Raw genomic sequence first — 17,690 nt, forward strand, 5'->3', positions numbered from 1 at the left:
ATCCTCTCCTTGGCGGCTTTTGCAGCGTCTGCCTCGCTTTCCAGAGCGAGAAGGCAGGCCGTGAGGCTTGCGATCCTCGCTTTTTCTTCCGTACGGTCGCCCATTACGTGTCGAGAGCAGTCGAGAGCACCGAAAAACAAATACGGTAAATAAAAGCACAGTGGTGCCAGACGGACTTGTGCACGTCGCTAGTTATGGGAATGCTTCCTTAACTAGTGCAACAAACTTTCACAATGGTGTTTCTTCATCTCTTATTCTTAAATTTATTTGAAGAAACGAGCAGTGCAACAAGTCTTTAATTTGTACATAGTGAGACATCGTTTAATTTTCATCGCTTCTTTTTTAACTGCTAGCGCCACGCTTTCGCTAGCGTCATCGAACGAAAACACTAAAAGGAGATCGTTGCTGCCGTGTGTCTGCGCCGCAACACCTCTTTTAAAAGTCTTTCAACTTCGTAAAAGACCGCTTACTTAAAAGACTTTTTGCGCGCCCGTGTGACACAGGTATAGGGCACGCATGATGAGTAGATATGTCAGGAGAGCACACCGTGCTGTTTCCCTCCATATCAGACGATCGTTGAATACGTGCATATTGAGTAGCAGTGTCGGGAGCAAACACCTTGCTGTCTGCCTCCACAGCGAACGATTGTTGAAAACGCACATATTGAAAAGCAGTGTCACTTGCGCACACCGTGCAATTTTGAAAAATTTTGAAATCATTGAATTTTGAAAAATTTTGAAATCATTCAAAACGTGCATTTTGAGTAGTAGTGTCAGGAGCACACAACGTGCTGTCCTCCTCCGTTACGGACGATTGTTGAAGGCGCGCATATTGAGTAGCAGTGTAAAGAGCGCTCACCACGTTGTTTCCCTCCATAAATAACACGCGATCTTTGAAGACGCGCATATTGAGTAGTATATAGTGGCAGAAGCACACACTATGCTTTGTTCCTCCATAACGGAGCACCGTTGAAGACGCACATATTGAGTATCAGTGTCAGGAGCACACAACTTGCAGTTTTCCTCCATACCAGACGATCGTAGAAGGCGCACATATAGAGTAGCAGTGTAAGCAGCACACACTGTGCTGTTTTCATTCATAGCGGTGATCGTCGAAGGCGCGGATATTGAGTAGCCGTGTCAGGAGTACACACTGTGCTGTGTCTCTTCATAAGAGACGATCACTGAAGACGCGCACATTGAATAGCAGTGTCAGGAGCGCACACCGTGCTGCTTTCTTCAATATCGACAATCGTTTCCCTCCATAAATAACAGGCGAACTTTGAAGACGCGCGTATTCAGTAGCAGTGTCAAGAGCGCACACCGCACCGTTTCCCTCCATAACAAACCATCGCTGAAGACGCGCATATTGAGTAGCAGTGACATGACCGCCCACTGTGCTGTTGTCCTTCATAACAGACGATTGTTGATGACGCGTATATGAGTAGCAGTGTCAGGAGCACACACTGCTGTTTTGAATGCGAAGCATTTCTTAGCGAAGTTCGACGGCTTTGAGCGTATCTATCTATCTATCTATCTATCTATCTATCTATCTATCTATCTATCTATCTATCTATCTATCTATCTATCTATCTATCTATCTATCTATCTATCTATCTATCTATCTATCTATCTATCTATCTATCTATCTATCTATCTATCTATCTATCTGTCTGTCTGTCTGTCTGTCTGTCTGTCTGTCTGTCTGTCTGTCTGTCTGTCTGTCTGTCTATCTATCTATCTATCTATCTATCTATCTATCTATCTATCTATCTATCTATCTATCTATCTATCTATCTATCTATCTATCTATCTATCCGCCTACGACTTTAAGCTCTCCTGGCCGTTTAGATAATGATATCGACACCAAGCTTGATATGGCAAACAATACTGTATGAAAAACATATTTAAATAGTCATAAGATTACAATAATGATATGTATGTCATGAATGTCATAATTTACATTTCATGATCCTGCAGCTCTTGCGGTGGTTTCGTTAACATGGCATGTTGTAAAACTGGTTTGATATGACATGATTGCATGGCGAGCACAAGCGACTGCCCCGATATAAAAGTCATGACGCACGTGTCATGTAAAAACAAGACTACATACCACGCTCATGATGCCCTCGCGGCTGTTTCGCTAGCGTCAATACACCAAATTTGGTATTACGGGACGTGAATGGATGATGAAGGTATGATACTGGTGCAAACATGATAAACATGAGATGCGTGTCATGTAACAACATGACTACATGCTACACTCGTGATGCACTCGCGGACGTTTCGCTAGCTTCGCATGTATCAAACTCGGTATTACACTCCGCCAATGAATGACGAAGGTATGTGCGTGGTGCAAACATGATAATCATGAGATGCGTGTCATGTGAGAACGTGACTTCATGCCACAGTGAAGACGCCAACACATTTCGACGTGACGGGGTGCGCGTGCTCGCCGGTGTTCATTTCGTCGCGTCACGCCGCCGTTGCCACGCCAGGCACCAGTCCCGCCATATATTCGCAGGCGTGCGCCGCGCCGCGTTGCTTTGACGCATGCGCATTTCAGCGCGTCCGGCGTCCCTCCGTCACAAAAAGAGGGAGACGCAGTGTTGTCTGAGTAAAGCGTCAGCGCGAAATGCAGCATATGTTGCATTTCGCGCCGGTACCCGTCGGGCCGCGCCGACGGATGTTGGTCGCGCCTGGCGTTAGACTATAAGTGTTCGCGTTTTGCTAACGTAACGTAGCTGTGCCCAGCGTGCACGTGCGTCAACGCTACATTAGAGTGTATTGGTTTCTTCATGATGTGCTCCTGGCCGTTTTGCTAGCTCCACATATACCAAATTTTGTGTTACGTGACGTCAATGGATGACGAAAGATACGACTTTTGCACACATGATAATCCTGACGCACGTGTCATGTAGGTACATGACAACATACCACGCTCATAGCATGCTCGCGGTCGTTTTGCTAGCTGCACGTGCAATAAATTTGGTATAACGTGATCTGAACAGATGACGATGGTAAACGACACATCCTAGCATAATAATCATGACGGGGAAATCATAGTACGGCAACATTTACTTCCACCTCGTATCGTGTGCTGATTTTAATGTGACATATAACATTTCTCATTTGTGCTTTGCATTTCATTGATTCCCACTGTACGTGGGATCTGCCATTTCTTTTTCTCCCTGCAGAAGATCGTCGAAGATGTGCATATTGAGTAGCAGTGTCACGATAACACAGCGTGCTGTCTGCCTTCGTAACGGCAATCGTGAAAGACGCGCATATTGAATATCAGTGTCAGGAGCACACACCATGCTGTTTTCCTCCATAGTGCACGACCGTTGAAGCTGCGCATATTGAGTAGCAGTGTCAGGAGCGTTCACCATCCTGTTTCCCTCAATAACAAACCATCTTTGAAGACGCGCTTATTGATTAGCAGTGTCAGGAACGCACAACGTGCTGTTTCCCTCCATACTAGACGATTGTTGAAGACGCGCACACTGAGTAGCAGCGTCAGGTGCGCACACCGTGCTGTTCCCCTCCATAAATAAAAGACGATCATTGAAGACGTGCATATTGAGTGCCAGTGTCATGAACGCACACAGTGCTGTTTTGTTCCATAACAGACGATCGTTAAAGACGCGGATATTGAGTAGCAGTTTCAGGAGCGCACACCGTGCTGTCTCCCTTCATAAGGGATGATCATTTAAGACGCGCATACTGAGCAGCAGTGTCAGGAGCGCACACCGTAATGTTTCCCTTCATAAAAAAAAATTGCCCGCAGCTTCCCTCGGGGGAACACTGAGGAGGATGCGGAGCATATAATTGGTTAACGGGGTGTTAAAGTGCGACTTACTTGGGTCGATGGCTAAATTGGTTAACGTGGTTGTGAAATGGGGTGTTAAATTGCGACTTACTTGGGTCGCTGGCTAAATTGGTTAACGTGGTTGTAGGAGGGGTGTTAAATGAGTGAACACGTACGACACGTATGCGAAAGGACGGTGTTTATTTATTGCGACGAACTTTGAGCACGATGGCTTTTAGATGCCACTTTGGCCGGCGCTGGTCGAAGGGACGTCGATCATTGCGACCTCGGACGTCAACGCGCCGTACAAACCAACCGACGAGCGGCAACTGAGCGAGCGAGCACCGACCTTGAGTATATATACAGCGCGACGGCGCATGCACTGTCAGCTGTCGAATGTTCGAGAAGGGGGAGAAGCGCAACGGCGCATGCGCGCGCGTCAGCTGCCGATGTTCTCGAAGCGCGACGGCGCATGCGCGCGCGTCAGCTGCCGATGTTCTCGAAGCGTGACGGCGCATGCGCGCTACATTATACAGCTAGTGAATGTTCGTGAAGAGGAGAAGCGCACGCGGTGTGTAGAGGAGGAAGGGTGCACAGATGGTGGAGGAGTGAAGCGCGCGTGGTGTGTAGAGGAGGAAGGGATGCACAGATGGTGGAAGAAGGAGGAGGAAGCTTGCGGACGGCGCCGCACTACAAGCCTCGAGCATCTAAAAAATGGCAGCATATCCACGGAGTGAATGATGGAGAGTGGGGCGAAGCATTCGTCCGTCCATGCGTCCGTCTGTGTGACCGTCCATGCGTCTGTTTGTGCGCCCATCCCTGCGTTCTTTCATGCATCCGCCCCTGCGTCCGTTCATGCGTCCATCCATGCATCTGTTTGTGTGTCCGTTCGTTCATCTATTCAACACTCCAAGTCCCACCATCTCGCATCTTTTTATCATATATTCCCCGTATAGAAGCACCGCCATCCAGCGGACATTCCAAGGACTAAACGAGAGGTGGCACACGCACACTTTCTTACGGCCTGCGCTTTGGGTCCACTTCCCACCTTTAACCACCTCGAGTTCATTGTATATTCTAGTTCACTGTATTCATGGTACTGCAACCAAACGCTCGCTAAACCTTTCGAAAACCAAGGAGGTTACGCCCAGCGAGTATAACGTATCAACCTTTCCCTGTCAGATAGGGCTCAATTTACATGCCAATGGCTGCTAATGAGAAATGAGAGACAGGAGAATTCGGCTTTTACTTTCTTACGGCTTGCGCTTAGTATCTACTTCTCATTTTTAACCACCTTGAGTTCATTCACGGTATATACAAGTTCATTGTATTCATGGCACTGCGGCTCAACGCTCGCTAAACCTTTCTAAAGCTAAGGAGGTTACACCCAGCGAGTATAATGTAGCATCCCTTTCGTGTCCGATAGTGCTCAATGTACATGCCAGTGGCTGCTAATGGGGATCGCAGCGTGCGCGTTGACTAAAAGCCGAATGCTCATGTCTCTCATTCCCCATTAGCAGCCATTGGCATGTACATTGAGCACTATTTTTTATTGTAAAACAACGCACAGAAGAAATCTCTCACTGGCACCACCTTGGAGGTCAAGTGTTATACCTATTTCGGGTATGTGCCACTGGTGGTTACGTACGAGGGACGCCCAAGCCACGCCATAAGGAGCTTCGCCCCTAAAATGCAGTAATATGCACCAGAAGGGAGACATCATCCTTAAAAATGTGTTCGTCGAGGGCATAAACACAGCAAGGTGCGTATTTTAATTAGGTTGCGCCCCGCCGCGTTGATGTAGTGGTTATGGCACCAGACTTCTCAGTCTAAGGTAGCGGGATCTAATCCCGGATGCGGCGGCTGCCTCCTCGATGGAGATGAAAAATCCACGTGTTCAGATAAAGATGCCCGTGAAAGAACACCAGGTGAGTGAATTTGCCGAAGCCCTCCACTACAGCGTGTCTCATAATCATATCGTGGTTATGAAACGTTAAACCCCAGACATTACTATTGTTATTATTTTGATTAAGTTGCTCACCTGGAATGCACGCTTGACTGGTCTTTCGACTGCAGCGTATCGAAGCAAGGCGGCTGTGAAATTGCTGGCAGCTTCGTTACATGGCTTGGATATGTACGGATTCCGCACGAACGTCTCAATCAAAACCTGCGCAGTCCAAGTTGGAATCATTGAACTATAAACGCTTGATCACGCTGCCATATTAAACATGCGCAGGATGTACAAGGAACGGCTGAAGACGCCGTCGGCTGGCGATGCGGAACTCTGGATATACGCAGATGACGAATCGTGCGTTGCACTCACAGCCACTTTAATGCCTTACTGTGATCATTCCTGCATTTGTTTTTTTGTGTGTGTGCTTCTTGTCAGGGATACCATTTTACTTTTACTTCAGTTTTACAAGTATATATTTTTGACCAGTTTTTTTTATAGTGCCATCAAATTGAGCTTCGTTTAAGCTGCATTGTCTTTGCGTGCTAGACCACTTGAAAAATCACCGTGTGTGACACTTCAATTTTATTTTTAGCCGAGTAAGGGTGAAACACTTTAAACTAAGTGCTGTTTTTAGTGGTGTCATCAGTTGATCGGCCCAAATTCCCATACTACTGTAGAGTGTCATCCTAAGTATAATTTTTGTGGTATTGTACATGCCGAAACCACAAAATATTACAAAATTTCAGTGATGGGGCTCACAGGGTGATGTGAATCATCGCGAGGAGTTTTCAATGATGTTTTAGCGGTGGTGTTCCCTTGCGTGGTATTACGTTATCAAGTTGTTCGTCACCATGTATCGCGTAAACGTTGTGTTGAAAACTGCCGCGATGCTCCGCATCACTCCATGGTCTCCTTTGGGGAGGTGGTGTATTTTTAGTTAACGGGCATACTGGGAATCATTATTGTACAACACCCAGGAGAAATCTCCCACCAGCACTACCTTGTAGGTCAAGATCCAGTGCCTATATATACGAGGTGACAAGTGAACGGTTGTGTAGCGCGAGCAGTCTGCTTTTTAAAGGCAAAGCTCCTTAAGCATCACCTAGCCGGTCGTCCTTCCATCCTGCGTAGCCAGCATATCCACGGAGTGAATGGTGATGAGTGGGCCGAAGCGTCCGTCGGTCCGATGCGTGCACAAGTGCGACAGGAGCGGACAGACAGACAGAGAGACAGACACGTGGACAAATGGACGGACAGATGGAAGCACGAATGGATGGACTAACGGAAGCGCTGATGGACTGATGGACGGACGAACGCACGCACGGGTGGACACTTCGCTCCACTCGTCATCATCACTCCGAGCATGCCATCCACAATAAAATGTCAACTCGCCCAACGCTTGTATTCGTGGATATGCTGCTTTTTTTTCAATCGAGAAAACCGGCGTCGGCTTTGCTAAACGACGCGGGGAGAAATGCCTAGAGGAGAGGGGGGAGCGAGCGTATGTAAGCAGACTGTCACTGGTCCCGTTAATTCAGGAGGCGATCGCCGGGCTAATTCCAAGGGCCGAAGTATCGGCCCCCCGAACCACACCACGAAAGCGTGGACAATTTAGAAGTGGTCCTATTAAGCGCGCCAGCGGACGCCGGCTGTGGCCCAAAGAACAAGTCAGAGCCGAGAGTTGATAAACAAAACAAAATTATATTCTCAGTTATGGCAGATCAAAACGATACACAAGTATGCACACTCGACAATAGTTGAATACAATATGTCACCAATCAAACAATGTACTGTGTATTTGCACAGTACATTGTGTATTTTGTACAAACAATGTTTATTTGCATGTTGGTTTAGTACTGTTATTACCGAACCAACATGCAAATATCTTGGCGTTGTTTTGTCGCATGTCTGCTCATGGAATGCCAATGTTGATCACGTTGCTGGCAAAGCGGCAAGGGCTCTAAACTTCATTCAGAGGAACCTAAGATTGGCACCCCGAACATTAAAAAATACAGCCTATCTCACATGTATTAGACCAATTTTGGAATACGCATGTCCTGTGTGGGATCCGATGCAGGCGAACTTGATTGATAAGCTTGAAAAAATACAAAACAGAGCTGCGCGGTTTGTTTTAGGGCGGTACGAGCGGAGAGACAGCTGCAGTGCTATGAAAGCTGAATTGGGTTGGGAATTGCTTTCTTTACGCAGGAAAAAACTGCGTTTGAAGTTTTTCTTTTCTGTTTTTCATGGGCGGACTGGGATTGACCGTCATAACTATTTCAGTGAACCCAGTTACATATCTAGTCGACATGGCCACCGACGCAAAGTGAAAGAGTATCGTGCAAGAACGACCATGTTTTATAATTCCTTTTTTGTGATGACCATTAGAGATTGGAACAGGCTGCAAGACAAGCAAGTGTGCTGTATAAACGAAGAATTGTTTTATTCCAGTCTGTAACCCCCCTGCTGTAACGCCTTTTTGAGCAAAGCGGGGCACTCACCGAATAAAGAAAAAAAATAAAGTACTACACAGTACAATCAGCCACACTCGAAACAACGGACACAGACAATACGCACTACAATGCAGTCGCATGCACCGAACAACCAAGACACTTAAAGACTAAAGAGTTAGAAAACTTATTAAGCCCAAAGTTCTTGGAACAAAATACTGGATGATTCTCCTCCGAGAATCACTCACTCAAAGTCCAGCGTTGTTGTCGTTCCGCCGCCCCCAAAGTTTCTCTTCCAGGAAATCTCACGTCTTCACTTGGCCGCTCTCCAAGCTTCAAACTTCTTCGCTGGAAACACGTCGGCTTCACACTCGCAGCTGTTGCCACGCGTCTTCGCTCGATAGCTGTAGACACACACTCTTGCCTGTAGCTCGACCCCTCAGGTGGAAATCCCCTTCTTCTCCTCCTTTGTCACGGCAGACAAAAGGCTTCGCCCACAAGGCCGTACACCCTACGCTCTCTGGCGCATACTTTCTTCTTCTCCTGCTTTGCCACTATGGACAAAACCTTCACCGACGGACGCGGCACGATACCCTACGCACTCTGGTGTTAACTTCCTTTTTCTGCTGATCTCCCATCTCGGCTGCTCGATTAAATACCTACCGCGCGAGATTCCAGAAAGTTCTCATCATTTCGTCGGCGTGATACGCAGCGAAGGCGGGGGAAAGGGCGAGACGGTACGAGGGCCGTCCGCGACGGATCACGCAACCCTGCATCACCACGCCCCTTTCCATCGAGAACGTTCAAGGGCTTGCTCAGCCACCGATGCGAGGAGTTTCGACGGCGAACCTACGCTTCCGTGGGGAGAGAGACGCGCGCACGGGGAGTCTTTGGATGCTTATTTCCTTTTTTTTTCTATCGTTGACCTCGAGGCATTCTTCCGGCGTTTCATCGCGAGAATTTAGCGGTGCACCCTTTTTGAGCGCTCGTTTTGTGACACAGACGCTGCTTGCATCGGCGCAACGCCGACTAAATTTCAAGGCCGAAAGGCTGCCGCAGTGACGTCAGAGGGTGGGGGCCCAGTTACGCCGCGAACACGGCGGAAAGCCTGCGTTTCGTTCACGTTTTAGGAGAATTAACGCTCCCGCTCTCGCAGCTGCTGCTTCTTGATTGGGCCGAATAAAAGATGTAGAAAAAAAGTCTTATTGGGCATGCTCAGTTGGGCAACTGGGCCCCCAATCTTTGACGTCACTGCGGCAGCCTTTCGGCCTTGAAATTTAGTCGGCGTTGATCGGCGTCGCGATGCAGGAGAGGGAAGCGTAGGAGAGGAGAGGGGATGGGACCAACGGCGCTGATGGGACGCGCGTGGGCAACGTGGAAGCGAGCGCAAGCAGGTGGTAGGGGAGAAGTGGAGAGAGTAACGCGCAGCTGTTGGGGAGAGAAAAGGAGGAGAGTCGCGCTTGCGTAGTGTGAGTGCACACGCAGACATATCCTCTTGCAATAATGTCCTGCATCTAAAAAAAAAAGGCGCCAGGCCTGCGATGAACGCGCAACATAGTCGCAACAAAAGCTAGAAGAGCGGCCTTTCTAGAACACTTTTAACACGAAAGTGTTTTATGCCTGGGTCCACCCCAACTCTGCTGATGTATTTCCGTCACGGAAATGGCATTGTAAAATGTATATTAACAAATTGCAAAGAAAAAAAAAGTTGAAAGTTTTCTGCCGTGGGGTGCCAAACAAGCGACCTCCCCATCCACAGCGCGCAGTGCCAACCACTAAGGCACGTTGCTGAGTATGGTAACGACAAGCTGTTTATACACACCGTATATACACAGTTCTCAAAGATTCGATACTTCAATGCATTTTGGTCATCGGCATCGAGATGGCGCTAAAAGTGGACGTTGAGAACGTTGGGTCCGTTTATCGCCTCTCACGTTTCCGAGATCGCCGCCTCCACGGAGCATTCTCTCCGGTTCGCACGCTTATCAGACTCGTGATTCGAAGAGCACAAAGGTCACTTTATTTGCTGTTGCGGCCGCGTTTGCGAAAGGAGCACGGCGCCCACACGTCAAGATTCAAGAACTGTGGCAGTTGTTCAAGCTTGTCCTGTGTATTCGCAATGCCCGCGGGCTATAGGTGGCACGCCGTGCAATCCAAGATGCCTGCGGGAGGATGATCAACTCGTGAACTCGCATTGGAAAAGACAGGACACACGGGCATACGCCTCGTGCCACTTTCACCGGATGAACTCTTGATCGTCGAACGATTGTATATCGTACCAAAGTACCTTCTTAAACGACAGGAAGTACTAAATGTTCGATACATCATTCGTTGCCGCAGTTCGAATGGTGGTAAGGTCAGCTGATCAACCATCCATCAGTGACGCCTTGCGTAATCTTGTGCGTGCTACAAAAAACTGCGCGAACTAGAATTGACGGTTGAACTCAATGGCACTCTTAGATAATTTGTGCCAAGCCTGCCTGACGGATTTGCCGCAGTAGTGAGGCACTAGCCAGTAGAGCGCCGTCGTGGACGCACGGTACCGAATGCTTAACATACCGATATGGTTTGCAAATACATTACGCCGTCGTCATTACTTGCACTGTAAGCACCATGGAGTTGCCTCTTCAACGGAAAACAAGCATTTAACTTGCCAAGAAGTAGCGCTTGTGTCACAGACTAACAGTGCGCACTTTACTGAACTCGGAGGTTCCATCAGCGCGATCGCAACAAAGATATCAAAACGGATACACGTGCGCACTTTTCGCAATGCCAAAATCGCGAAAATTCTTTGAATAACAAACAACTTCGTTTGGACAGTGTGGTGAAGTGCAGGAGAGAAGTAAGCAGAGAGGCGTGGACTGTAGTCGTAACTGGAAGCCTACCTAGGGTCAGTTTTGCAATAGTGCTTCAAGCACCGGCTAATTGCAAAAAAAAAAAAATGCAAGGGTGGATACCCCGCATGGAATTACTGCTCTACGTAAAACAATTTTAGAAACATCGTACTGTTGAAAATTAAAGCACCGCAACAGAAAAAAAATAAACCGGCGTGGCTCAGTGTTAAAAAACGGGGTTGGCACAGAGGAGACCCGCGTTCGAATCCCATTGTGTCCTTGGTGTTCTCATTTGGTTTTTTTTTATTTTATTTCGGGCTACAGCGGTTACACACACCGGCGGCGGCGGACAACTACGGTGCGAAAGCACCCTAGTTTTGATCTCATGACAGCGTTCACTGTATTATAATTATGATGGCACGTCGTGATAGCGGCGATTCGAAAACATCGGCCGCCTGGTGTTCCTTACCGCAAACTGACATCGCACAGCACACGCGTACCTCTGGCGTTTCGTCTCCATCGAAATACTGAGAACGAACCCGCTGCCATCGGCTCAGAAGCCGAGCACCACATCCACCGTGCGGCGACGTCTGACTTCATATACTGCCATGATAGACCCATTAAGAGCCTCATTAAATGACACAAGGATACTGCTTTTAGCTGTTCATACGACGTGCGCAATCTATGGAATATCATTATCGGCTTTTTTTTAAGTGTGAATAAACTTTATAAGCGACCCCAAACCATCCACCACCGTCGGCGGCGTCCGCAGTCTTCTCTCTATCTTTAAAAGAAAGAGGACTTGGCGGGCCGCAGTGCGACGCTCTACCGAATAAGCCACGGACGCGACGCTGATATCGGTGTCAGTAACGCGCCTTATATCTTTAACGCCGCTGCGCGCGTCCCCCTCCCCTTTCGCTCGCTCCTCCGCTCTCCTCGCTCGCTGCAGCTGCGCGCGCACCCCTCTCTCTCGCGCGCCCGCCATCTCTCTCAGTCTCCCGTCGAGAGTGGGTCGTGCGATGGATGTCCCGGAGGCAACGCTACCATCAACAACGAATGCAGTACAACCGAATGCCAGCACTGCACCCGTCGTGGAGGTGACGGTACCGCGGTGGTTTCACCGACGTTGGAAGACAAGGCGGCGCTGCGAAGGGCTCGTGAGACCGAACGTAAGCGGACGAAGCGTGCAGCGGATGCCGAACTGCGTGCTCGCGAGGCCGAGTGCAAGCGGGCGAAGCGTGCAGAGGATGCCGAACTTCGCGCTCGCGAGGCCGAGGACAAGCGGGCGAAGCGTGCAGCGGATGGTGAACTGCGCGCTCGCGAGGCCGAGGACAAGCGGGCGAAGCGTGCAGCGGATGGTGAACTGCGCGCTCGCGAGGCCGAGGTGAGGCGTCAGCATCGAGCCGCGAACGCGACCCAAGAAGCGGAACGACAACGCAAGCGTCAGGCAGAGAAGGGCGATGAAGGCCGGCGTCAAGACGCCGCTCGCAATCGTCAACGGCGAGTGGACGTTCCCGAAGCCGTTCGAGCCAGTGAACGTGCCGCGCGGGAGAGGGTGCGAGCCCTGGACTTTGCTCGTCCGGACGCGCGTTCAAACGCGACTTTGTGGATCACAGCTTCGGGTGTGACTGGCTGTTGTTCGATAACAACCTGAGCTGCATTTCCGGCGTGAGGAACGAGACCAACAGGTCGAACGCGTTGCGGGTTCTTTGGAACGAGTTCGGAAGACGGTCGGGCGAACACCGATGCGACGACATGGATGCGCAAGACCCGCGGCTGGCTCTCTTCGGTGCGTTCCGGGTGTGTGCGTCTTGCCGAGAGTCCCTGCTGGCCGGGCGGGTTCCGCCGTTGAGCAAGAGCCACGGCTACGCGTACCCGCCTCGTCCCGCGGACCTCCCCGATCTGAACCCGGTGGAAGAGCGCCTCATCTCGCCTCGACTCCCCTTCATGAGCATCAGGCGGCTCACGCGGGGCAACGGTCAGTACGGCATTAAGGGACAGATCGTGAACGTGCCATCAAATTGCGATTCCCAGGAACCATTACACCATAAAGGGACCATAGTGTGATTAATAAATATAATAGTGCGAAGTAATAAATACCCCTCATAGCATCACCCCGTGCATTCGCACTTAACCATGTTCACCCTCGGGGAAATGCTTGGGAGTTTTTTTCTTCAAATAAAGGAACCCCGAAATGGTATTGGTGATTTTGTACAAACCCGTTGGGCCGGTAAACCAAGTCCCAAGGGTCATTTAGAGACCGATTTGAGCTCTCCGCGTAAACTGTGTAGTTTATTACTACGCTTTAAAGCTGCGCAACGCTGCAGATCATTGCGACTCGGCCAAACGCGTTTTCAACCGTCCATTCACAGAGCGACATTTTCTTGGCCAAGCACGTCAGCAGCCACGTCATCGTGTCTGCTAATCCTATTGGTTCTCATGGGCTGTAGAATGCACGGAAGTAAGATCCACTTGTGAGGTGGCGGCCCCTGTCGCAGCAAATATGAACCACTCCGCGATCTTTGTCTCTGCAGGCACACGGCGTGCGTGCTGCCGGGAGCACAGTGTGATGGCCTCCGAAAGTGCGTGCATTCTGTCGGGATGCCATCTCGGAGGTGTAGACTGGTAAAAGCTCAAATCGTCGAGAGTGCTCATGAAGGCTCCGACCACCGGTGATGCCAAAGTGCCTCATGAGTTGAGCAGCAGAAGTGAGAAGGAGGGTATGATATAATTCTCCGTAGCGGCCTAGGTACACGGCGTGCCACTAAATTTGTTGTGCGACTGGTTGATGATGTTCTAGCCTAAATGCTGGCTGACTAAACATGAAAAACTGCTACAGAGTCCCTTTAACCTTTTTTTTTGTTTTACGTAAGCACTGTTACCGTTTTCTTGCTCCATTTTTTGCTGCTTTGCTTTTCATGGTAAAATGAATAGGACAGCATACGGTGCCTGAACTGACTATACCTCGGCGATGAGTCGACCGAATGAGCCGTAGTTAACGGAGTCTGTGAGCGTCTCACGGAAGACGGGTGGTTCTAGCACCACCATAGGCACCAGCAGGGCGTGCAGCGACTCCACGTAGCGCAGCCTGGCGTCGAGCGGTCGCGCGAACAGAGGCAGCGACAGGTGGTCGAGCCTGGCACCGAGTGCTGCCAAGCGACGCTGCGCCATTGTGCTGGTCGTCAGCGCCAACGAACCAAACAAGGTGCGCCGGGAATCGGCCACTGGAACCGACTCGTACAGCGCGTCCACTACATCCTGAAAGCAGAGAGTATACGTGCGTTCAATAGATGTACGCAAAAGAAGTACGCAAAACGAAGGCCATATATGACCGAGCTCGTGGCCACGCAGCTGGGACTCAGCAAGCAATGCACGGTATAAGTGTCCGTTCAAGCGCACGATCGAATAAACAGAAAGGAAGAGAGGACAAACAGAAACAAAGAGAGGACAGCTTGAACGGAAAGTTATACTATGCATATCCAACTAGCCCAACTTTCGATTCTGAAGCAATGCACGCTGTACATAATATGGGCACACACAGCGTTGGTTGTCGATAAACTGAGAAGCGGCCAAGCGGATTTAATACATGTCACCGTCAAACATTCCAGCGGTATCACTATCGGCTGCAAAAGTTGGAGAACTAACCCAAATGTGTGCGTTGTATCATCGGAAGGTTCTAAGATTATCTAAATAGCTCCCAGTCGTTCGAGTATATACGCTTTACGCAAGGCAACAGTTACACTGTAATGATGCGGTAATTTGAAAGAAAAGAGCACGTGTAATAGTATTCGCTACTATTGTAGTATTCACCAACCGGACGAAAGAAAACCTTAAAAAAATACTTGAAGTAGCCAGTACATTGGCTACTGGAGTAGCCGGTATACTGGCCAAAAGTCGGTAAAGTGCTATTTGGTGGTTCAAATAATTTGTAGGTAGAAATAAACCTTAATATTTACATTATTGCGTAGAAAAGAGGCGAGTGCATATTTGTAAAGCTCCAGGCAATTTACATGCACACCATAATAGAACGCTAACCAAATAATAATAATAATAATAATAATAATAATAATAATAATAATAATAATAATAATAATAATAATAATAATAATAATAATAATAATAATAATAATAATAATAATAATAATAATAATAATAATAATAATAATAATAATAATAATATTATTATTATTATTATAATAATAATAATAATAATAATATTATTATTATTATTATTATTATTATTATTATTATTATTATTATTATTATTATTATTATTATTATTATTATTATTATTATTATTATTATTATTATTATTATTATTATTGGCAGATCCCACGTACAGTGCGAATCGATGATATGCGAAGCACGAAAGGGAAAGGTTGATATGTCATTTTAAAATGAGCGCAACGTTACGAGGCGGACGTAATTTTATGCTGTGCAGAACATTTATGTCATGATTATCATATTTGGACGCGCCATTTAGCTTCGTCGTCTATTCACGTCACGTGATACCAATATTGGTATATGGGAAGCCAGCGAAACGGCCGCGAGCGTGCTATGAGAGTAGCGTGTAGTCATGTTCTTACACGACAGAATGTCATGATTATCATGTTTGCAACAGTCATATACCTTCATCGTCCATTCACGTCACGTAATGCCCAATTTGGTACATGTGTAAGCTAGCGAAATGACCGCGAGCGCATCATGAGCGTGGCATGTAGTGATGTTCTTACATGACACGCATGTGACGATTATCATACTTGCACCAATCATATTGGCCGCGAAGACATACCATGGCGCCACCATGTGGAGGCATCTCTGAGACGTGTGCGGTTGGATTACTCCGACGCTGTCCCGCGCGCAGCCGCTTTCTTGTCTCCTTTAAGTATTAGTTTTCTTGCGGTTCTCCACTCAACGAACTCAGTACAGCAGCTTCTTGCCTGACTTTACGAAGTGCTAAATAACTGCCCAGGAAAAGCGTTGAGCTTCTCGTAATGCTGATATCGTCTGCAATGGCCACCGAAATTAAAACCACGGAGGCTGAGGGCGCTGCTTTTGTAAAAAGCAACGAGTCATTCCGTGTCAAAATGAAGCATCAGATAGGTAATAACGATAAAAAACTTATCTATGCTGCAAGAAATGCGCGCAACCACTACTTCATTCATTGTAGGCTTGCATCTAAAGATGGGCCATGGTTGAAGTTGAAGTTAGTCTTGATTTCTTTTGCCAAGAAGGAGAATACGGGACTAAAAGCCGCACACACGGCTTCACAAGGGCACCAACTCCCTGGTACATAACAGTGCAGTAAACATTCATAGATGACAGGGCAAGGGCAAATTTATAGTTTCGTTTAGAACACCTAGCCCTACGAAGCACTGCGCAAGCGGATTCCCCGATTTGCGGGGAGCAGCACAGCATTCTCACAGCCGCAACCTTGATTAATTGATACGTAGGGTTCAATGTCCCAAAACCACCATATGATTATGAGAGACGCCATAGTGGAGGGCTCCGGAAATTTCGACCACCTGGGGTTCTTTAACGTGCACCCAAATCTGAGCACATGGGCCTACAGCATTTTCGCCTCCATCGAAAACGCAGCCACCGCAGCCGGGATTCGATCCCGCGACCTGCGGGTCAGCAGCCGAGTACCTTAGACCACCGCGGTGGGGCACACAGCCGCAACATTTCTGTTATAATTGTGGGCAAACGTGAGAATCACTCAACGCACGTGCCTCATTCTGAGCTGTAACTTGTCTCTGCGGCACGACTTATAATATTTATTATTAATATTAATATTTATTGCGCAAATTTTCTATGGTGGTCACTCGTAGCACATTCAATCGCCATCGTTCCACACATGGGTGAAAATGAGTTATGAATGGTTCAATCCAAATCTAGAGATTTCTACCAAGAGGTAAATCGTGTATAAAAATGTGATCAGCCAGCCGTATACCATTTTGCGTCCTTGAATGCTGTCGAGTTTTCTTTTTCTACAGCTTCATTCATAAGCTGTGTGATATTTTGCGGCAGCTCTTAGAAGATGAATCAGTTTTCAAAGCTGACCGCGTTCTCGCCTGTAGATCAAAACAGCATTCAGAGGAAGTGACAATGGCTATGGGCCCGTTCTACAGACGTAATCTACAAGCGAGACACCCCGTGAACTGAAGTCGCAGACGGCAGGGGCGTTGGCAGAATTTTCTCAGGAGGGTGCGCCACCTTGATTATAGCTGGGCCCGGGCAGGCAGATGTGGTAGACCGTTGTTTTGTGCGCTATACACCATAAGAAAAATTGGAGGTGGGGCACGGGCTTGGTGTGCCATCGCCTGGCTGCGCTACTGGTGGATGGAACCCCGTGTGGTCGGGTACACACATAGAGACGGACAGCTGGAAAAGAGGGTGGGAGTGGCACAGACTCTGGTTAGGTTACCTTGGCGAGAGAAGTAAGCGTTAGCAAACACTGATGCGGCAGATGTATGATGGCAGAAAGAAGTATTCGTCAAACACACAAAACCAACTGGCCACAAATAGACTGAATATGGTAAAATTATATAAAAAAGTATATAAAAAAAGAACTGAACTTCCGGGCTAAATCTCGACTCTCTGACGATTCAGACAATGGCACAGATTCTCGAATGTAAAGAA

The 17,690-nt window shown here is 48.1% G+C and overlaps 1 protein-coding gene across 1 annotated transcript in view; it reads right to left on the bottom strand.

The window, feature by feature from the left end:
• The window catches only part of LOC142770362 (neprilysin-11-like), a 31,834-nt gene extending 17,541 nt beyond the window's left edge, over positions 1–14,293 (bottom strand). Inside the window, exons 1-2 of the mRNA XM_075872680.1 lie at positions 14,013–14,293; positions 5,852–5,977 (exon numbers count right to left, since the gene is read on the bottom strand). Of these exons, the coding sequence (XP_075728795.1) occupies positions 5,852–5,977; positions 14,013–14,219 (333 nt within the window). The 5' untranslated portion in view covers positions 14,220–14,293. The remainder of the gene's footprint in view (positions 1–5,851; positions 5,978–14,012) is intronic.
• Positions 14,294–17,690: the final 3,397 nt, after the last annotated feature.

Source organism: Rhipicephalus microplus, chromosome 1 (assembly GCF_043290135.1).
Source record: "Rhipicephalus microplus isolate Deutch F79 chromosome 1, USDA_Rmic, whole genome shotgun sequence".
NCBI classification, from domain to species: domain Eukaryota; kingdom Metazoa; phylum Arthropoda; class Arachnida; order Ixodida; family Ixodidae; genus Rhipicephalus; species Rhipicephalus microplus.